This window comes from Branchiostoma belcheri, unplaced genomic scaffold (genome assembly GCF_001625305.1).
Source record: "Branchiostoma belcheri isolate BF01 breed outbred unplaced genomic scaffold, Haploidv18h27 scaffold5, whole genome shotgun sequence".
In the NCBI taxonomy this organism is placed as follows: domain Eukaryota; kingdom Metazoa; phylum Chordata; class Leptocardii; order Amphioxiformes; family Branchiostomatidae; genus Branchiostoma; species Branchiostoma belcheri.
Window position 1 is genome coordinate 3,883,406 of NW_017804131.1, and position 22,260 is coordinate 3,905,665.

The following is a 22,260-nucleotide window of genomic DNA, read 5'->3' on the forward strand; positions in this document are numbered from 1 at the left end:
CATACAAAAAAGTACATCAGAAAATCCCCAGTTGTTGTAGTAGAGCCTGCTACTGAGTACATTGTGTACTACTAACATGCCGGAGAGGAAGTAGAGCACATAGCCTCGCAAATTACTTACCTGGGTGCTTCACGGGAACAGTAGTTTGGAATCCACTGTCGGCAAATATGGGCCGTTGGGGTGGGCTGGACCTGAATGGTTGAATATACCAGGATAGGCGAACAGAGCATGCCAGAAGAACAGTACTTAGAACATTAGTAAAGTACATTGTACATTATTCTTTGGCTATGTTGGTGCTTGTGTGTACGTATACATATGTAGGGGATGGTGTGGATTCATAGGAAACATCAAAAACAACAGGCAGCTTTCAATATATCAATATCTTTATGACAGTTTTCGACACTACATACATGTACAAGTCATTTGTAGAGAATGCATCTATGATCACAAAAATGCACATATTGCTTCATTTTGCCTATGGTCTTCAAGGACTTTGTTTGGCTCACAAAGGTGTCACGAGTTTCAGTGTAGACAGGATGGACTATTGTTCTCTTTTCCTGGAAAGTCTTTATCATGATACAGGATATATGCATGTGTTTTTCAGGTGCGACGGCATGGGATTATGGCAGCGGAAGCACGGGTGAGTCCTAGTCTGTACTTACACATTTACAGTGCGATAACAGGTATGCAGGGGTACAGAGTATTGCTGAAGCGTTAAGTCATCGGATGTGCTTTGTGTGTTTGCTTGAACACAATTTGGAAGGGAAATAAGGTCATTGCACCCTATTCAATGTACGAAAAGTGATGATAGGTTATGCAATCAGACTCACTTGGCAATTCGCAAGAGGGGGGATGTTTTAAAAAGCAAAGGGAGCTTAAAATTCCTTATACAAAAATTAATGTTATTTTTCAAGTCAAAGGAATACACAATCAGCCAAGCCTCTGGAGTATATAATTGCTTTGGATGTTGATAATACCAATGAATGTATCTTAACTCCTGTCGTATATTGTCCTTTCAACAGGACCTGCGAACTGGGCTACTGCGGTTACCAACAGCTCCTGTGGCGGCAGCTCTCAGTCTCCCATCAACATAGTCTCGGCATCAGCCACCCAGCAAACCTACACCGCGTTCACCCTCACTGGGTACGATACTGTCCCTAGTGACGTCACGATGACCATGTCCAATAATGGACACTCAGGTATGATCACATCCGCTGTCCTATCCTTCTAACGGCTCTTTGTCATCTGTACAGTTGTGACTTGACTTACTTGACTTATGTCGAGTCCTGGTGTCCCTGGCCTCGAGACAAAATGTAAAATGTAAATGTGTAAATGTAAACTTGTAAATGTAAGTGTGGCCCTGCTTCCCTCTTTCTTGATTTTACACCACCTATTGCCTTGTACAGTTGTAGTTGTGCTGTTCTCTCTCCCCCTCTCTCTCTGTCTCTAGTGGTTCTTTGTCATCTGTATATAGTTGTGCTGTTCTCTCCCCCTATCTCTCTGTCTCTAGCGGTTCTTTGTCATCTGTATAGTTGTAGTTGTGCTGTTCTCTCTCTCTCCCTCTCTCTCTGTCTCTAACGGTTGTCATCTGTACAGTTGTAACGTCCTGTGCTGTTCTCTCTCTAACGGTACTTTGTCATCTGTATAGCTGCGGTTGCGCTGTCCTCTCTCTAACGGTTCTTTGCCCTTCCTTCAGTCTTGGTTAAGCTGTCCTCTCTGTAACAGTTCTTTGACATCCCTACAGTTCTGGTTGAGCTGTCGTCTCTCAAACGGTTCCTTGCCATCGAGTTCTGTCTAACGACTCGTTGCCATCCCAACAGTTGTGGTTGCGCTGACCTCCGCCTCTAACGCCATCTCCATGTCGGGAGGCGGGCTGACGGGCACGTACATCGCCGCACAGTTCCACTTCCACTGGGGCAGCCAGTCTGACCTGACGGTCGGCTCGGAACACACTCTCAACGGTAACGCCTACCCAGGAGAGGTACGGACAACCAAACGCGGTCAAACATACTCTTATTTATCCAGCGTAGCAATTCATGTTAGACAGTAAGGTATAAGAAAGGTATATGAGAAAAACAATACAGGACTTGTATGTTGAGTATTTAAATTCTACAATAGTTTTTTTTTCTTTTTTCTTGATCATATATGTTGACTGTTTGTTCGCAGCTCCACATCGTCCACTACTCGTCTACTTACAGCTCGCTCGGCGATGCGGTCGCTTCTGGCTCCGCTACCGCCCTGGCCGTCCTCGGGTTCTTCATGGAGGTGGAGGTAGACCAATTTTTCCACTCAGCCTTTTGTGTGAATGATATTAACATATATACATGCAATACATATTAGCTGTAGTATATAAATGTCAGCCTTTTTAGCTTTCGTTTGCTCTGCCGGTAGCGGATAGTGGGGAGCGGACGAAAGCTAAAAGCCCTGACATTCAGACTACAGCCAATGCGTATTGCATGTATATATGTTAATATCATTCACACAAAATAGAATATAGTTTATAGTGAGCGATGACTAGTGTAGTGTGCCACACTCAACGCACCCTCCATGTCATCAGGAACTTCTAGTAAATGAAACGTAGTGTAGCAGTTCCTATAGCTAGTCCAAGCATTCTCTCTTTTTTTTGAACAAATGAAACGTGTACAGAATCAAGTTAAGTGTAAGAGGGGACAGATTAGTTTTAACGAATTCCATGTTGCCTCCCCTCAAGGTGGACGGCGATGACAACTCTGGCCTTGCCCCAATCGTCGACAACATGCAGAATGTGAACGACTCAGGTGGGTATAGAAAACCTGACTACAGTATGATTGTTTATGGGGTTGTTACTAGTAATATTGTAGTGTCACTGCGTTTTGCAATTGGTATCATCATTATGTTTATTATGTTTACCGAAGGAAAACATATTGTTTTTGCTACATTTCCTCCTCTTCTCCAAACACTGATCTCTGGCTGGTCAATGACATTCTTTGTTGACGTCTCTCACCATGCTAACTGGTGTTGGGTTACATAATGTTGCAATTTTATAGTAGGAAGGATTTATACTCCTGTCTGACCATATATATGAATGTATTTGAGTAAGCATTAACAGAGCACACCATATGCGAAGCCGAAGGTAAACATTATGCATTACGTTAACCACTATGGCCTACATGTAGCTATCGGTCGTTGAGTTTGCAAATACGTGAGGAACCTTTGATTTAAACTTTTGTTGTTTGTCCAGGTGACTCGTACCAGTTCACTACGAACTTTGCCCTGAACACCATGCTGCCGTCCAGCAAGACCAACTTCTTCCGCTACAGCGGCAGCCTGACCACCCCTTCATGTAACGAGGTGGTGGTATGGACCGTCTTCGAGAACACCATAAAGATCTCACAAAGTCAGGTAAATATCAAGCTTCTTTCTAACCGATGCAATCCAGTAGAACTACTAGTAGTACAATGTATTTGAAAGTCTCGAGCACGATTTGGTAGCGTAACAGACACATACACGGTCGAAATATCGAAGTGTTTTATGACTTATTTCCGCACAGATGAACACCCTGGTCACCGGCGCCTATTACACGGCAGAGGCTGGCCAGGCGGCGGCAGTGATGGCCGACAACTACCGCCCGGTTCAGAACCTCAACACGCGAACGGTCTACAGCTCCTTCGCCTCTGCAGCCTCCTTGCGGGTCCTGCCGGCATGGCAGCTCCTTGTCGCTGCTGTCGCTTGTGCCGTGGCCGCTGCTCGCAGGCAGTGATGTTTTGACGCTCTCAGTAGCTCCATAGATGTTATCATGAGTTCAATGAAATATCTGTGTGCTTTGCTTGGTTTTTTATTGGTACTGCCCTACTCTCATTTGTATCTCTTATTTCCACTCATTGTATTGTAGGATTTTGAGACGTTTCAGACTGATAACAAATACCTATACTTCTACTAGCTTTTCAGCTCTGGAATCATGAGCTCTGGAATTTTTAATGTTTTAAAGACAGCTGGTCCACTAAGAATGTATATGTATACAGGTTGCATGTAAGCAGTGCGTATTAACATTTAGTCTTCGTTAACAGTTAGATTTGAAGAGCTAAAGATGAACATTTAGATATTAAGAGAACTCAGTACATTCCACCTTTATTAATTTTTTTAAGGCATTATAAATTTCTCATTGCTGAAGCATATGAACTATGGCTATACGCACATTTGTGTACTTTGCTAACATTGTGGTGTCAATAAAGTTCTTGACCTTCTTGTTTTCCATCTCAGTATGTGAGCGTTGTTAATACAAAGGCTGATGTGGTTCGTTTACAGCATGGTTGAAAGGAGCAGCATTTACCTGTTTACCAAAAAACTCCAACATGGACACCTATGGATTTCATGTAAAAAGTTTTGACATTTATTTATCCTTTCATCTCACAGTATAAACACTATCATATAATGGGTAATACACGTAGATGTGATACAAATGAAGATCCAATGTTTAGTTACATGGCAGATAACATCACAATGACTTTTAAATACACAATAGTTATGGGGTATAGGAAAGGAGGGGGTAATGCCTTGTTGCTCATTACAAAAAAGGCACCCCAATTTTACAGAGTACAAGATAACACGTACACCAGAATGTTGTATGCTTTGAGAAACATGCACCTGACAGTGATCTGGGTGTAAAAGCTACATGCACCATGTTCGACTGCCATCCATTCAATGACATCCACTGTGATAGTATTTGTAAGTAGTGGAAGGTTTGTGGGTCCAGTGAAGCTGTCATATTATCAATAGCATCACAACAATTTGAGGCTGTATGGTAATTGCACACATAGGTGGCTTTTGTAATGTGTGTTTGTTCACCATATCCTAGTAACGTATAACAATTCAAACAGAGGCTAAAGATTGCATAATAGTTGACCTGGAATGGAAACTGCACGTTGACAAAATTATGGTGAAAATCTTGTTCTTTGGACTATTGCACACTTGTGTTGTGTCTCCCCACAGGTTACAATTTGTACAACTGTGTTCATGTATTGTTTAAAAAAAGTACAAAATGAAACTTTTTCCTAGATCATCCTTTCTTCATCATTTCCTTATCTCCATTTGTGTGTATAGATGGGCTCAATGTCGATGTAAATACACAGCCAGGAAACCAAATATGAACCATTCAACAATGGGTGAACTGAAAATGACAAATTTCCTGATGCTGTATGTCAGTCCATTAGCTATTTTTATTTTTTTTAAATTCATAAACTCAAATACATGAGCACAAGGGATCCATCTTATAGAACAGTTGTCAATCCCTTGTAGCGATTTGGCGGCAAGCCAGTTGTATACTCCTCATTCTTGCTTGCTGCAGAGGTTATACACTGTACCCAACCAGAACATATCTATACTATATACATTTTGCCTCCAAAAAAAGATACTTTTTTCCTTTTATTTCATTAATGTAATTTCAATCATAATCAGGTCAAAGAAACCTAAAGACCTAATAAATTTCAGTTTTGACATACTCAATATCATCTTCTGCTTCACATTATTCCAGTCCTGACAGTATTAAATGAAGCTTATCAAATCACAAAAGTTCTATTTGATTGATGAGGTAAGTTCTTGAACCAATATGATGTACAGTGTTGCGGACTGAATCTTTCAGGACCCGTGTGACAGAGTTACCTCCGTCGACCATGCCTATCCCGAGAGTGGCTGCTGTGTTTGGCTGCTTTATGCCTCTCCCTTGATCGAGACCGAGATGAGTGCCTCGGTCTCTCCTTGTGGTAGTGTTTCCTACTGTACCTATCTGGAGACCTACTGTGGGACCGACTTCTACTGCGGCTTCTACTGCGAGAGATGGGAGATCTTGTTCGGCGCCGTTTGTGCGAGTGTGACCGCTTCCCGCTGAGGGCTCGCTTGTGCCTCTCGTGGGACCTGCGCTCCCTGTTGCGGTCGCGGGGAGGGGAGAGCCTGGCGTGGTGGCCGTTGCGTGTGGGTGAGCGGCTGCGACTGCGGCTCCCGCTGTCACTCCTGCTGCGGCTGCTACTGCGCGAGGATCCCGACTGGCTGCGGGCCTTCCTGCGGGGAGACCGAGATCGACTTCTGCTGCTGCGAGATCGACTTCTATCCCGACCTCCTCGATTCTCCTTGTGGCTGTAAAGATTGATCACATATTTTTAACTATTTTTGCTGAGAATATTATGCGTAAAATTTACTTGCTGTGGCCTAACACTACCAAACTGTTTGGTCATATGCAATATTGTAACTTACTGGTAAGAAGATTGCTTTGCTTTGCTGCCAAACACAACTGCTGTATCAGTATCCGCACTTATGAACATTCTGCATAATTCTGTGTACTTTGCAATCCTACTGAGGTCTAGATTTCCTCAGAGCTTCTAGTCAGGGATACTTATACACCTGTATAACGTACCTGTGAGCACTTCCTGAACTGGCACCATCCTCTCTCTTCACTTTCTTGTCAGAACTGGCATCACGGACAGGGGAGGGTTTGGCACTGAGGTTTTTAGGTGAAGCTGAAAAAGATAATCCTGTGTTACCAAAGTGCTAAATGTACTGCAAACTGTCAACACACAGGAGACAAGAAGTCTACTAAGGCCATGTTGATTTGATTATATGGATGACATCCGCGCGCGCATGAATTTTCGGCCGTTTCCAATAAAAAAAAAATTTTCAACCATACTGTAAATCGTGCAAAACAGTTGCAAAATGTGCAAAAATATACCATAAGTTGCAAGGAAAACATTTAGAAATGATACCAATGTCGTAGAATGCCAGAATCAAAGGAAAAAAGACAACAATGTAAAGAAATGAATTCGAAGAGTAGATTATTCGCCATAAAATATTCTGTGCCATTTGTTCAACCTTCATGACCACGTAGATTTCATAGTGAAAGCAACTTTTTTTTTTTTGCAAAACTTTTTTTTTATTCGCACGCGCGCATCAGTTTTGGGGTTCCCAGAGGATGTCATCCATATAATCAAATCAACATGGCCTAACTAGAATACATTTCTCTTGATTAGAAAGGTTTTAGCTAAGGTTTAGAGTCACATAGCCCTTATACTGTACAGTGTCTGTCTTCTTTATCACCAGTGGGAGATCAGCTTTTCAGTGAGCTAAAACCGGATCAAGATCACTTTCCTTTCCTTCCCTACACCAAATAATTGTTCTTTCATAGAACATTTCTAGTAAGTTTAAATTGTACTGACAGGACTTCAAAGGCAACATTTTTTGCACCTTTTTTTTTTGCACAGTAACATTCACTGTAAATATATGATGTTCCCATGCCTAGTCATAACACATAATACTGATTACTAGTACCCTTGAACTGACCTGGTCGTGAGGAGGGGGAGGAGTTTCCTGTGGTGCTGTCCACTGGTCGTCCCTGTTCATCCAGCAGGCCTCGGGCACGCAGCTTGGCCTCCTGCAGAACCTTCCTCCTCTTCTCTACCTCCTTGTCCAGGTCTTCATAATTCTTCTGCAGGGACAAATGCATCAACTCATCAGTTGTCCTCTCAGCATTTTCAACGAAGATACATGCTATTGTCAACAAAAATTCCTACTTCCAACATTTTTTTCTAGACCTTACATTCAAGAGCAACCCTATCCATGAATCCAAATTGCTTCAGTGTTAACTATTTAGCTTGCTACAGATTACTCGACTTGCAAGCTGGCAGGGAGTGCACACCAAATAGGGACCTCAATGTAGAGGGCACATGAATATGCCCTATAGATAAATGGATAGTAGTAATGAAGAATGCTCTAGCTACCTTGTCTCTGGCATATATCTTGAGTATCATGAGGCTGATCTCCTGCACTTCATCTTCTGATGCTCCGAACAGCTCGTACCAGTGGCAGGGACAGTGTGCTCTGTTAGGCAGGGGCACCTTCAGCTGACGGGCTGCCAGGAAGATACACGCACACGCAATCGTCTCCGGACTGAAACGCACAAACACGTCTGTACGCAGACTGTCGTTCATGAAGTTCCTGAAAAAGAGGACGGGTAGACTCAAATTTACTCCTCTTCAAACGAGCAAAATGGAACAAAGCTGCTTTTGGTACGTAACTACTGAGAAGTGCATAAGGTAATTTCATACTACATTCATGAACTTGGTACTCACCATGCGGTCTGCACTAGCTTCCTGTTCTTCTCACAGTCCAGCACTTGGAGGTACATCACAATCAGCTACGGAAAAAAAAAACAGAATAAAGGTTGGAGCTGTGCAATACATCTTGATCTTAGAACATAAAAAGCAAAAGGCTGGATTGAAGTCTTCAGGAATTTGGTGCAAGTGCAGTTATGTTTAGCTAAGTGTGCTTTTTCCACATCACAAGTTACATGCAGTGTTTATTGGTGATTTGGCACCAACCTTGTGAGGATGCTTGACATGTACACAGAAGCCGAGTTCCTTCAGTACCCTGCGCTCAGCCTTGATGACTTGGTTCTTGGTGTTGATGTAGTTCTGGTCCAACACAAGTGGCTGGGCTTGCCTGAAACACACAGACAGACCGCGCCATGTAACACAGCCTACCTAAACTTCACAACCCCCCTCTTACTCAATAACACAGTCCTAGTGCCAACAGGGCTCAGAAATCTTAGGCTTTCAGGTTAAGATGCCCCTTAGTAAGGATGTAAAACCTTCATTAAGGTTCTCTGGTTGATCACAGACTGGGAGAACTTAATGTGACTTGCATTACAGCACAAGCCAAAAAATAAGCAAGTAATTAGCAACTGCACAACAATCAATCACAAATGCAGTTGTCCCTGTCACTGTCTACAGGACATTCAAGACATTTTCTATTGGACAAAAATAACCGAAAACCTGACTTATGAGCCCTACTTGGCTTTGTGCCATAAAACCTTTCAGAATGACGGCATCAGCTTGTATCCTTTTGTTGCAAATTTATTTTCCAGGCATCCAATTCTTTTAGTTCAAAGAACAACCGCAATCCCAACTTTCCACAGTGGACAACAACCTTGAGATCGTTGTAAAAAAATGGCCTTTGACTGTACCATCTTTTCAAAGATAGCTTCTTTACAAAGCCACTCATTTTGTACTGACAATACTGGGAACAGAATGTGCACCTGACTACATTGGAAACAGACCAGCCATGCTGCTACCTGTTACATCTGCTGGGGTAAACCATGGCAGAATGAGGGGGTAATTTTCAACATAACGAGGTCACCTGACAGAACAGCTTGTCTCCACTTTTTGTCAGGAACTGACCAAGTACGCCATTTTAAACAAGGTTCAGATTTCAGTGGTAAAATTTGCGCAGGTGAGACTTAAAATGACAATTACCTGTACAGTCTTTCATGGTTTGCCCTGTAACAAATGCCTATTGGACCTTCATGTTGTAGGGATTTATAGTCCAGAACCAGTGGCCGAAGGACTGAAATCCAGTGGAGAAGATCCAGGTCTTTCTCTTACATGTCTGTAACACTAATGTGGAAGGCCCAATGTAACCAATGGAGGAAGCCTAAAAGCAAAAACGTCACTGACTTCCTGACTATGTCCGATTTAAAATTAGGGTCAAGATGCACCACAAATATTTTGGTTGTGCATACTTTTTAAACTGCATACTTGTTCAAACTAGCAATGACATTTCTACCTTTTTGGAGGGCAATGTCATTTCAATGACATTGAGGTTTGACATTGTGAAACCACCAAACAGAAGTCTGATGTCAACTTGAATTAGTTTATATCATCACTTCCATTTTAAAAGTGAAAGGAATAAATGGGCTGCCAGTTCTACGCACGAATATTCTTGAATAGAACTGCACTGCAAAACTATGCTGTGTCTGAAATACCAATACAAAAAGAATGTTACATTGAAGAGAGTGTGTCTGTGTATTTGTGGACAGCAGTGAGGAAGTAAAAACCAGGAGAGCTACAATACACAGACAAGGACATCTTTCTCAGCCCGGTCCCAAACATGGAAACTTGAGAAACAGCAACTAGGTGACATGGTCCTGTATAATAGAGACACTACTTTAATGTAAACCCTTTGGAAGGTAAGACATAGCAAAATTATATTTTGGAAGTCAAGTAAATGTTGTGGGACAGTTTACAAAAAATTGTACAAGATGAAGAAAAAGTCAACACTGAATAACACATTTGCCAACACTGTGGCTATTTCCTACTGATTTTGGCAAGGGGAGGTTGTTGACCATGACCATGAAACGTTAAGTCATAGCCAAAAACAGGTGGGCATTTCCATTTTCTCCAACTGCTTCCATTTAACACTGGTCCACTGGTTAACAGTTGACAAGATTTCATTCCATTTCATTCTTGCTTTCCCTTGATAACTTCTACCAAAGTTGGAGATAAATATGTGTAAGGGCACATTTGTAGAATGGTGTGACACTTCCTCTTTTCAAAGGTGTGACGCTTCCTCTTTTCAATATGTACTTAAAGAAAAAGTAGGATTGTCCTCAGGTGTGACAGAACACTAGGATATGTAGATCTGAAGTTGTTTGCTACCTGCATCAGACCCTTTCATTCATGACTTAACAGGCAAAACTTGTGTGTGGTTCCAGCAAATCAAAGGACTACAAAAATTAAACACCATAACTGGGTCAGAGTGTATAGTCTAGTGACAGAGTTCCGTATGGCAGATTGGGCTAAATAGGTTCTTAAATTTGGAAGTGTTCTGCTTATTTGCAATATACGTCATGATATATACTTCATGATGGCACAAGTCCTTTGTCCAACTTTTGCTTTCAATCATTCCTCCTGAGACAGTTACGTTTTTTTCATACTGGTAGTAGTATTTCATTTAAATCGTAATGTTTGAGTTTGTAGGACCGTGCATGGCAATAATGGAATATGGTTATTTGCAAACCAGTTAACATCAATAGTACCAGTTACATTAACTGTTAATGCTTATGTCTTAAAATTACTTTGTGTTCAAGATCTTCCCCATCATCTTTTCTTTGAGCAGGTGGTTTTAAACGCTTGTGAAAGATCACAGAACTGTTTTATGAACTTCCAAGACACAGTGTTATAAGGGTTTGTTAAGTTAGAGTCAAATTCAGAAAAACATGGCAGTACTTCACAGATATACAACAGCTACAGTCTCTCTTCTCCAAGATAGTTTGGTTTCTGTTCATTCACTTTCCCATGTTTTCCATTTCCTATACATGCACAAGCTATAGGAGCACAAATTATCGGATTTCTAAAATTGTTACAATTATCAAAATGGAACAACCAGTAATGAAAAAAAAATAAATATATAAGCGAGTACAAGCCACAACTTATTTCACTTACCTGTAACATGGGGCACTGTTCACTATTGCGTTATCATTGACAGTACATAAAGGATACAATTCTTCCTGCATGTCTTCTCTTTTGCAGTTAATTTTTCCTCTTTCTCCAACTCTTGTTGGGGCCTAAGCCTTTCGTATCTATTTCACATTTTTCATTGCTCAAACACGAGAAAGCCAGGTTTGCAAGAGTATTTGCAAACATATTTGCACACATGCAATAGAAAGCAAGTCTTAACATTTAATAACAAGCTCATTTTAAGTCCAAATCAGTATGGCTTTCTAGTGAGAGAGCACTGACACATTGGTACTGACATATTCCTTAGTTGAGCCACCTTTGTTGGAAGGGGGCATCCAGTAGTGTTTTTGGCACCACCCTGTATAGGTACAAACACAGCCTACCACATTACAGCATTAAAAATTACCACTTAAAAATTATGACAGAAACTGCTCTGTAACCTTAACACTATAGTTCGCTTTACCAACAGGCACATACTCTGTTCCCAGTATCATCATGACCACAACTGGCCAGAAAATGACCAAACACAACTATGTATGGTATTGAAAACCAGGTGAATTAGGAAAGTGAAGATGCATTGAACGAAGGGAAACTTGTGAATGCTGGGCGCCACATGATGTGGTACGAATGGTTTACGAAAGGAAAAGTGGTTGGCCGTGACAATTTGGGGCCTCCCTCCTCTTGATGGATACAAACCGTACGGTTCAGATCGGGTGATTTCACCCTCCTGGCACCGACCCTCACGGCCTTAGGCGAACCCAACAGGAGCAGGAGCCCTGGTGGTCGCTAGGCAACCGGAGCAGTCGCCCAGTAACCATGGGTGGTCGCTAGGAGCCGTACGTGGTCGCTGAAAGGTTTGGTGGCAAAGGGGAGAAAATTGCAAGTTAATAAGTGAACAAACCAGGCATGCACTCATTCTACAGCCATACAATAAACCTGACTCTTTGCGTAGGGCTTTTGAGCCTACTATCTCTTCCTAATGCACACCTCATTCTTCCACTCTCTCTTTCAAATATTGTACATCATGCAAGTTCTGCCCACTTTTGACGCAACTTTTCCTTTGGTGACACTTCGTGTTTTTTATTGTATCGAAATATTCCTGTCCACAGCTCATGCCATTTCGTACATTTTCACAACACAGGCATTCTTTTGAAAGTCAGGCTCACTTTCGCACACCACCATACATACAACTGCAACAGAGGCTGGTAACACGTAAAATGTTATGTCTCTCTTGTTTAATTACCAAAGTAACCAAACAAGGTATATATATAGACAATACCAATACCCTCCCCTGACCCCACTCACAGTGGAATTAATTTTCCATAGTATTTTGTGATAATTTTTTCCTTCAAACTTAAAGTTTTTGTGTGTGAAAAACTTGAGACCGCATGGCAGATAGTTCAGGTGTAGAGGGAAAATATTATTTCTTTTAATGTTGTGGAATTAATGTTGTGAAAGTTAATGAAAGTTTGCAGCCTAGTTTTTGTTGTTAACACTTTTGACAGGGAATAGCAAACAATTTAAAAAGCAGTTTCATCAGTGCAAAAACTGTCCTAGTAGTAGCCATCCTGTCAATGGCAACATTCTTCAGTAGCATTCATAACCAAATTTGTGTAATTTGATTTTTGTAGAGTGCACTTCCACAATGAGCAGGTCACTAAAAGCCATAGGAATGATGCTTACCTGTTGTTTCGGCGCTGGCGGATGTGGTGGAACACGTTGATTGTGTCCCGAATTCGCCGCGGCGCTTCCTCGATCTTCGAGGCTAAATACACACAAGCCATTGCTACGATCTGATGGCACAAGAGAAGGAAGATGGGGGAATTAGTGAACTGTGCTATGTTTCCTACACACAATTCCGACAGCAATGCTGATACACCCTGCTCAACTGTCAAGGAAAGAGGAATTAATGCTGCATAAAAACAAGTAGTAGCAGTGACCTGCCACACTGTAGCCGCAAACAGGTACCACATTTGTAGCCTTTTGCCCATTATAGCATCAGTCTCATCACCTATGTCTACTCAAAACTTGACTGAAACAATTGGTTGAGATGCTTACCTCCATATTGTGCTTGACCAACGACTTGGAGTAGAAAAATCGCTGAAAGAGGACCTGTCCAGTAGCCATGGCCGTCTGTAACAATAGCAGGGGACCACAAAATCACTCCATGTGGCCCTAAATGTTGGGTGAACATACAATTCAATCTTATTCTGCTTAACCATGGAATTCTTCTGTAATTTACTAAAGCTAGTAACTTACAAAAATATGTAGTTGTGTAACTGTGTGGGGTGGGAGGGGGGCATGAGTTGAATGGCAGAAAATTCAGGTACATAACTCTTCTTTGAAATACCAACTTCTCTCTAAAAGCAAACCGTTTACAGTGATATTTCACTTCGATAATGTACTAATCTAGTATGTTGAAGGTGATGTTGAAACAGCGTGTGCGTGGGCTATGCTTTCAAGATGTCGGGCTCAGCGAAACAGAAGCATGCTGGGCCATGGGACGTGCTAAATTAATGACAATGCCGTCAGACGATTTTCACGCCAACATTTTACCGCAGAAACCTCCACCATTCATTTAACTTCAACCGAAATTATACCTCCGTTAGAATCCTAAAATGTCAAAGGAGCGAATCTGGGGCAACTGTGGTCAAAAAACGTAGTAAGAGAGGCAACACGGTGCCTTTTTCTAGGAGGAAATTCGGACAACAGAAACAAAGATGGCCAACCTGTGGCAAGCGGAGGAGCACGCCAGCGGTCTGGATATACTCGCACCCCAGGATCCGTAGGTCCACTTCGGTCTCATGTTCAAGCCCGTCGTTTACAGAAGGCGTCGTATCAAGCCTATCAGACGGGAGAAGGCAGTTTTCTAGGGTGATGACCACCCCAGAAAATTCCTTATCCCCGATCTTGAAAGGACTATTCGCCATTTTGAGAACGTAGGGCGGACGATCGGGCGACTCGCTTCAATCCTAGATGATATCATGTAGCGAAACCAAGTAGTCCGTTATGCAATTACAATTCATACGGTATTGATGATAAAAATTTTGTCAAAATAAAAAGTCTGAGATCTAAATAGGTATTATCTGTAGTCATTTGATAATATTAGTGGCCTTTTGGAATTGTTGATGCAAAAGATTTTGACGCGGAGGGATTTATATCTAGAAAATCGGCTTTCGGCCGTGAAACCGACCATGCCTTGATCACGTGAACACTATCCCTGGAAACGTGACGTCATACGGCGGGAAACCGGACGACATCCAAGAACCAGGCACACGCATATGAGATCATATGATAGTAAATTCATAATGTATTACAATACATATTAAAATTTGGGACAAAGATGAATTTAAGGTCATTTTGAAACCTCACTGTTCTTTTATGATCTTTGATGAAAATCCTATAATGATATTTGGCTATGGCAATAGAGGCTCTATTTTATTGATAACGTTAAAGGATCATAAAGATTGTTGCTATGGCTGAGGCTGATAAATACTAGTATCACAACAATTACACATTCTCTATTTACTTGCCCTTCCTAAGATTCCAAATCAGACAAGAACGGCCATCAATGATTATTGAACAACCAAGGTGTATCTATAAACCTCCTTGCAACAACTGGCACAACTGTAACATAAGCCAATACTTCAGTTTAATACCACTGATATCATTTTGTGCAAATGAAGAAGAGTAAAGAGAGAGATTATAATAAAACTACACGCATAGCTTTTTCTGTGAAATGCTTTTATTACCACATAATTGTATTAATAATTTCTCTGATTTCCCTTCACATCAAAGGGTACTTAGTATTCATTTTTGAATACCAACAGTAGAATTTATGACAAAGGGCACACTGTGACTGTAATGTTACAGAGAGACTCTCCAAGCGCTGCCCAGAATATCTATTAAAGTGAACTAATCATAAGTAAAAAGACTCAACTGTGATTTGGCAGCAAAGATAATATCTGACCACAAGATAATTGGCAATTACATGTACATACTATGTGACTTGGGCATGTGGTGTCAGCAATTATTCAAAAGTCACATCACAAGTCATAAGGTCAGGATCATTGTGGGCATTGAACAGTTTTATTAGTTGACTGCAGAGCAGCAAAATCACCCAATTATCTTAAATCTCATCCCAAGATACAAAATTGGAAATTATCCAACCACCACGTATGATATTCATTGTGTAAATTAATAAGGCAGCATATATGATACAATTTTTACAGTGCCATGGATGATGAGAACTAGCTTTTTCTCAACATTGACTTCTTTCTATCAAAGGCTGAATCTGTGTTACTCCAGAGAGTTAATTCAATGACTTACATTTAATGCACATATGTACTTGAATGTACATACTAGTAATGTACAGCACTACACAGGCCATTGTGTACATGACATTGTGTATACACAGTAAAATTTGATAACATGAAACATATAATGATGAGAGTTCGAACAGATGCTGAAGACAGTACTGTATATTAGAAGCACTGTCTCATCAGCTATTCATCCAGGTGCTTGAAGACCCTTCTTGCTTTTTCCTTCTTGTTCTTGTTGAAATGTTTTTTCCATGGCTTTCCAGAAAGAGACTGCTGATTGGTTGACTGGTTGCTTGCCTGGGCGACCTGAACACCTTTTGTGATTGCACGCACATTGTGCTGAAAAGAGAAATAAGAAGGTTGTGTTTAGGCACTACTCTCATCTAACGTTACATGTTTAAAGGAAAATACCATAAATACATTATATCCAGGCATACGTATCATAAATCAGTAACAATGTAGAGTCAACTAGTCATAATTGTAATCAAGCACATGTATTATACCTTGCTAAAGAACTCCTTGTCCACTTTGCTCATTGATGCCGGCTGATGACCTTTGGTCCTCTGTAAATCAAATATCAGTGATGTCAGAACAACATTCAACTTTAAGTTTCATACGCAATGTACACGGTCTAAGGATGTTTCTGGACATTGTTGTCAGAATGTCTCCAATGACAAATTTGGTGGTCAATGGTAAAACCTAGAACATCATCTGGAAGCAAAAGTACTGGAGGAAAAGACTGAAAATTGTCTCCTTACCTCCTTTGTGTTGTGTTTGTGTCCATCCATGCTTGTTGTCCCTGTTGGCTGGTTATTCCAGCTCTGAAACTCCTCAGGGTCAACTCCAGGGGGAGGGTGGCAGTACAGGAGTTTTCCCTGGAAACAAAGACATGTACAATTATGTAAACCCCATGTATTAAAAAGACACTTCTTAAACATGGGAAAGAAAGCGGTGCACTTCTTATATCTATCAAAAATATGAGACTGTATGTTTCTCACTGGTGCTCAATAACACAGTGGCACTGAATGGATGATAGTCATCTTTAGTATGAGTTTAAAATGTCCAATTTCAGTAAAAAATGAGGAAAAAAATGCATGGTAAGCTACTAGCATGATGACTTACATTAACATAGTCCTTGAGTATGTAGCGGGCAGACCGGGGTGTGTCAGGCTGTCCATGGGCAGTCATAAAACCTCTCATGGCTGCAAACAAACAACACAACAACCTTTTACTACACTGTACACATACACATGGATGGGACTAATAAACATTTTTCCATTAAGTTGGTGGGGATTTCAACTGGTTATATTTGAAAATAGGGTTCCCAATGTGTTATGTTGATGTTTATAATAATATTACATTTTTTTGCATCTTGAACATTATGAGACTGAAATTGGAATTGTACGCTAATGCTTTTACTTCAAAGAAAGATTCAGAAAGACATCATACCTCCATAAGCATTAAGAAGTTCGTTAGCTGTAGGTAGTCTGTCTGGGTCCTCCCCCTCCCCTGGTGCAGGCAGGTTGACTCCGTACGTACGCTCCAACACATGGCGGGGAATGTGACGGCACACTTTCAGGGGAGTCAAGGGGGTTTTGTGTTCAAAGGTTTATGGTATTTCAATCTTAATTAAAATATCCTACAGACACATATCATAGGAGGATGGAGACAGCATATCTGGAAAGAAATACTCTCCAAGCAGAGGTTTGGGTTTTGGGGATATTTTTAGCGTGTTTTTTAGGCTTTTTTTTATCGGGGTTTCTCTTTTGCACTGAATTTTTTTTCCCACACTCTTTTGCACTGAATTTTTTTCCCACACTCTTTTGCACTGAATTTTTTTCCCACGGTTTGGTGGGAAAAAAAATTCAGTGCAAAAGAGAAACCCCGATAAAAAAAGCCTACAAACACGCTAAAAATACCCCCAAAATCCAAACCTCTGCTTGGAGAGTAGAAAGAAATAGGAACAATTATATGTCTTCCAAACATTTATTGGAAATGTGAGTAATGTTCTCTACCCAAACTAGAACAGGGCTACAAAATTTATGGTCTTCCTTATCAGAGCTGCAAACATCCAATCACAAACTGCCATGTTAACAAGATTATCTTGATGTACACAGGTGCTGTTCAGTAAAAAGAAACTTAAGCTGATAAGGATATGAGGCTGGTAGGAGGCAGGTGGTCTCGCATCTGGTCGATGGGCAGTATTCCGCTCACCACCATCTCTGCCTTGGTGGACACGAAAGTGGGCATGACCAGACCTGGGCAGTCACACAGCAGCAGGGTCTCATCCACGTACAGGGTCTGAGGTTAGGAACACAGGTCAGAGACCCATACATAAGGTTAGGAACACAGGTTAGAGACCCATAAATGTTAGAGTTTGTATCATGCATGTATCTTATATAATAAAAATATACCTGAGAATACAAAGAATATGAATAACACAAGGTAGGATCTTCATTAATAATTTGTCTGATTCTGACTGACCTGGAAGTGTTTGGTTCTCCCTGGTGTGGCAGACACAGGAACCTTCTTACACTTCAGCAGGGCATTGATGGTGGAGCTCTTACCAACATTGGGGTACCCAACCTGTAGAACAACAGTAAAAATGTACCAATGTCAATAATCTGAACCATAACTGTGCACAAGACAACAAGGGCCCAAGAAGAACTGTGCACATTGACAAGTATCTAAACCCCTTTTATGAAAAATGAATGTCAGTTTCCTGAAGCTGTATAGTATATACTACTATATCAATAATACCAGTAAGCATAAAACTCATTCAATAAAATCCAGTAAACTCACCAATCCCACAGTAGTAACCCCTTCTTCGTGAGTCTCCTGTGGACTCAGATCCTTGAACAGCTGTAACAGCTCCTCTCCCGTCAGCAGAACACTGCTGTTCTGTACTGTGTGTTCAACAGTTCTGTTGCTACTCTGCTGTTCACTTGATGCTGTAGCTCTGTGAACTGATGAGTCCATACCTTCTGTCTCCTGTGCTATCTGATCTTCACTTTGTGTTGCCTCTATGTTACCATCACTATGTTGTGCTACAGAGCAGTCAGGCATTGCATTATGGTCTGCTGTAGAATCTGTTGCTTGCCTATCCTCATCCTCATCTTGTTGCCTGGCAACCTCCTCTTCTCTGCTGTCTCTGATTGGCTGAGGGTCATTTGAAGCAGTCTGATCTACTCCTACAACAACTGGACTCTCAGTGTCCATAACTTGCACATCTTGAAGTTCCTGTACAAGTTCTGTTTCACTTGGTGAAGTCCTGCTTTGATCCTCTGATTCCTGATGTCTCTCAGAAGATGCCAAGTCTTCTTCCTGAGGTTCCTCCACTCCTTCCTCCTCCATATTGTCTTCCTCTGGCTCTTCTTCTGGTTCTTTTGGCTCTTCCATGACATCTTCTAAATCCTGAAACATCAGAAGATAACATACCAAAATGATTGTCTACCAAGAAGAAGACATACATGTATGATATTTTTAATTACTTTTCAATTCAAGTACATGTTGTACTTCTGTACCATGATACAGGTCTCTCTTAAGTCCATTTACCTTGAGTTAGAAATTGGGCAAGAGCGTTTCAAGAAAACTTTCCAATTTGTTAATCCTCTATATGTCTATAATCATTAATCTCACCATTCACTGGGTTGAAGTACCGGTAATATTTTAAAGATCACAAGATCTAGAATTGTTTTGAAAACTTTTAAATCTGTGCATCTTCCAGATTTCTATCATTTTTTGTGTTAGCTAGGTTGAATGAAGTAATCTTGTTTACTAGACTCAAGATCAGTGTCTGACCTTTGCCCCTTGTCTGTCTGTCTCCTCCATGGCTGACCAGAAGGCGACCTTGACCCCTCTGCTGCCGAAGTAATCAGACCAGGCCTGGCGCTGTGCTTCTGTCAGCAGGTCAGCCTTGTTCACTAACACCATGTTCATCTTGTCTTCATCTATCTCCTTCACATATTTCTCCTGGAGGATTTTAAACATACAACATTATTACAACCTTTATCCTACTAATGAATTAGTTGAAAACTACTGCAAGTTTTGAGCTGCATAGTTAACCATGGAATCTAAATATTTTACTCTGTATACTGGTAGTGGACAATTATTATCATCGAATGTATTACTAAATGTGATAACCCTACATCTTTGATTGTAGACATAAAGAAATAATCCTTACCAGATCCTGACACCTGAACAGCAGTGGGTTCCTGCCATCCACAATCTGAACAATGATGTCACTAGGAAGAACACAAGAGAAGCTTTAGAAGTTGAGATAACAGTTTTCTCTACTTGTATGAAAAGTATAGCCTAGAATCTAGCAGATTTATGTCTCTTTCTGTTCTCTTTGTCAGTACTGTCTTTGGCTGTCTTGACTGTACAGTAGAAGTAATTTTACAGAAGAACATGATGTCATGATACTGTAGTTTCTACAGCTGTTTTTTCATCAAAGAACAGTGAACTACCTTCTCTCGATGACCCTCCATAGCTGTCTCCAAAACTCAAGGTTCTTCTCAAATGGAGTTAGGATGATGTGCTCCTTTTCTTGCAGCCTGGGGGAAAAAGATATTCATTGCACATTGACTATTCATATCTATAATCTATATGCAAACACATATTTTCAATTTATGTGACCCGTCACCCATGTAAAATTAAAAATGTTTTTTTCAGTTTTATATATGGCTAAAGAGATGTACAAAGCATCTATCACCAACGAATACAAGTACTAGCACTAATAGACTGTTATCAAACAATGGACCCCTTCACTGTTGTTACTACCGGTAGTATCAGTACCCATGATCCCACCTGGCCAGCTGTCTCCTCCACTCCAGGAAACTGTCTCTCTCCATCCTCTGTAGCTCATCAGCTGATGTTGTCTCATCCCAACCAGGTCTAAACAACAGGAAGACAGGAGGATGTTACAAACATGTCATATCAATACTATCCATGATAATTGATATGTGTTGTTTCTACCCTTACTGTCCAAAATATTTTTAGCATGGCCCATGTTAGAAACTTCTAGTAGTCACACTCTTATAAAAGATCCCATTCCACTCTGTGCAGAGCATAGGGGTGGTGCCCATCTCCATTTCTGTAGCCCTTGGTTCACGCAGTTGTGCAAGCAATACAGCAAGGGGGCTAGCCTGCTGGTAGCTTTGTGTGTTTGACCTTCCTATCTTCCTCATAGATGCAGAGTGCTAAGCAGAGAAAGCAGTTGAAAGTCTTTGATATGACCCAGTCGGGGTTTGAACTCACTACCTCCTGGTTACAAACAGCTTCTTTTTTTATATATCTCGAATAAACACTTGAAATACATGTATTGACCTTCTGGGGATGCTGATGTACTGTCTGTTGTCCTCCTGTGCTTTCTGTACCTCCTTCTCCTCTTCTTCAGTCAGCAGACCCACATTAACATCAGGGTTCACAAACTTGATGTTCAGTTTCTCTGGTGAAGAAGGGAAGACATGTATAAAGTGTATGACTCTACTGCATCTGTTTTGGGACAATGCTCACATGCAGGGCTTGGCTTGGTTTTCTTTTAATGCCCATGATCATGATAATGATCATTCTGGCTTTCTCATCTTTACCTGAGCAAAGTGAGAAAAGTGATGTAAAGTGCCTTTCCCAAGAGCACAAGGTTGGTGACTTGGTGGAATTTGAACCTGGGACCTCTTGGTTCTGAGCCGAATGTTCGCCCGTTACACCACACAGCGTATCAGTTGAAAAGCATAACATGACAAGAGGTATATTACATTTTCCTCTAGAAGTACTTTAGTACGTATAATCATTTCAGTTCAGCTAACCTGCTTCAAACTCCGTCCCTGCTAGTTCGGCGGTTGCGAGGAAGTCATCCAGCGAACTCTGCTCTGTCACAGACTGTAGGTTCAGCCTGCCCCAGTCATACCCATCAGACAACTCACTGGTGTGCAACTGGACAGTAGAAAAATCATGTATGATAATCAAGTCTAAAAGGTTTTCATCTTTGAAAAAAAATTATGTTAGATGAAGTTATGCTATGTATGAGGCTATGTGCTGTATGCTAACAACAACAACAGACAATGATAATTTTCAATACATGTTTTTTCTAATACATACTAATACATAGCAAATTATATGAGTGTAATCATACACATGATACAGTAAATGTGTCTCGAATGCAAAAGGTCATCTAAATATAAGTTGAACATACAGTCTCCGATGACCACAAGTTATTCTCCAAGCAGATCCTACGGTGGCAAGGTGATATCCAACATGACCAGACTAGTGTCTATATTTGCCACATGGTGCTTGGTGGCTAAATGGCCAGTTTGATACTACTAGTACCTTGCCACCATAGGATCTGCTTGGAGATCATGAGTAGGCACAAGTTGAGTTTTGGGAAGACTCACGTAAGACTCTCCGTGCCGACTACTGCCACCGCCACGGCTTCCGAACCGGTCCCGTATGATACTCCGACCAAGCCCGGTGTTTCCCTTACGCTTGCCCATTCTCAGACCTGCCTAAAATCGGACAATATCGCAGAATTCACGTGTCGGTATTGCAAAACTGACAAAGATGATTGTGTTAACCTTTCACCTCTCTAAAACATCCAAACAACATACGAAGACTAGAATTGATATCTCCCATTTTCAAGACCAAAATACGATCAACAACCACAATTTTCAAATACTATAAAT

General features: G+C 41.1%; 3 protein-coding genes across 4 annotated transcripts in view; 1 reads left to right on the plus strand and 2 right to left on the minus strand.

The window, feature by feature from the left end:
• Nucleotides 1-4,233, plus strand: part of LOC109479870 (carbonic anhydrase-like) — a 6,306-nt gene extending 2,073 nt beyond the window's left edge. The window contains exons 2-8 of one of the 2 annotated variants that reach the window (XM_019781907.1): nt 605-640; nt 1,023-1,199; nt 1,821-1,981; nt 2,167-2,271; nt 2,711-2,777; nt 3,221-3,381; nt 3,530-4,233. In XM_019781907.1, the coding sequence (XP_019637466.1) occupies nt 605-640; nt 1,023-1,199; nt 1,821-1,981; nt 2,167-2,271; nt 2,711-2,777; nt 3,221-3,381; nt 3,530-3,739 (917 nt within the window). In that variant the 3' untranslated portion in view covers nt 3,740-4,233. The remainder of the gene's footprint in view (nt 1-604; nt 641-1,022; nt 1,200-1,820; nt 1,982-2,166; nt 2,272-2,710; nt 2,778-3,220; nt 3,382-3,529) is intronic. The other variant, XM_019781908.1, reaches the window with a different exon arrangement.
• Nucleotides 4,234-5,168: 935 nt separating this feature from the next.
• On the minus strand, nt 5,169-14,242 carry LOC109479850 (cyclin-L1-like). Its single transcript, XM_019781883.1, has 9 exons — nt 13,988-14,242; nt 13,317-13,391; nt 12,942-13,051; nt 8,343-8,463; nt 8,094-8,158; nt 7,743-7,959; nt 7,306-7,450; nt 6,386-6,488; nt 5,169-6,108 (listed from the first exon to the last, which is right to left on the minus strand). The coding sequence occupies exons 1-9, from the start codon at nt 14,186-14,188 to the stop codon at nt 5,634-5,636; spliced, it is 1,512 nt and encodes a 503-aa protein (XP_019637442.1). The 5' UTR covers nt 14,189-14,242; the 3' UTR covers nt 5,169-5,633.
• Nucleotides 14,243-15,016: 774 nt separating this feature from the next.
• On the minus strand, nt 15,017-22,173 carry LOC109479845 (large subunit GTPase 1 homolog). The gene is made up of 15 exons (XM_019781872.1): nt 21,973-22,173; nt 21,388-21,514; nt 20,909-21,029; nt 20,390-20,476; nt 20,050-20,136; nt 19,764-19,824; nt 19,382-19,552; nt 18,383-18,994; nt 18,065-18,166; nt 17,738-17,881; nt 17,030-17,153; nt 16,703-16,782; nt 16,339-16,455; nt 16,084-16,143; nt 15,017-15,919 (listed from the first exon to the last, which is right to left on the minus strand). Exons 1-15 carry the CDS (start codon nt 22,069-22,071, stop codon nt 15,764-15,766), a joined length of 2,148 nt encoding a protein of 715 aa, XP_019637431.1. The 5' UTR covers nt 22,072-22,173; the 3' UTR covers nt 15,017-15,763.
• Between the last annotated feature and the right edge of the window lie 87 nt (nt 22,174-22,260).

What these genes read in the sequence shown, in the direction of transcription:
- LOC109479850 (XM_019781883.1), bottom strand. Translation starts at nt 14,188, where the DNA reads ATGGCGAATAGTCCTTTCAAGATCGGGGATAAGGAATTTTCTGGGGTG. An exon ending in AAGCTAGTGCAGACCGCATG is followed by an intron (nt 7,960 to 8,093) that starts GTGAGTACCAAG and finishes CCTCTTTTTCAG; the next exon opens with GAACTTCATGAACGACAGTC. An exon ending in CTCCCCCTCCTCACGACCAG is followed by an intron (nt 6,489 to 7,305) that starts GTCAGTTCAAGG and finishes TATCTTTTTCAG; the next exon opens with CTTCACCTAAAAACCTCAGT.
- LOC109479845 (XM_019781872.1), bottom strand. Translation starts at nt 22,071, where the DNA reads ATGGGCAAGCGTAAGGGAAACACCGGGCTTGGTCGGAGTATCATACGG. An exon ending in TACATCAGCATCCCCAGAAG is followed by an intron (nt 20,477 to 20,908) that starts GTCAATACATGT and finishes CCTGTTGTTTAG; the next exon opens with ACCTGGTTGGGATGAGACAA. An exon ending in ACAAACACAACACAAAGGAG is followed by an intron (nt 16,144 to 16,338) that starts GTAAGGAGACAA and finishes TTTGATTTACAG; the next exon opens with AGGACCAAAGGTCATCAGCC.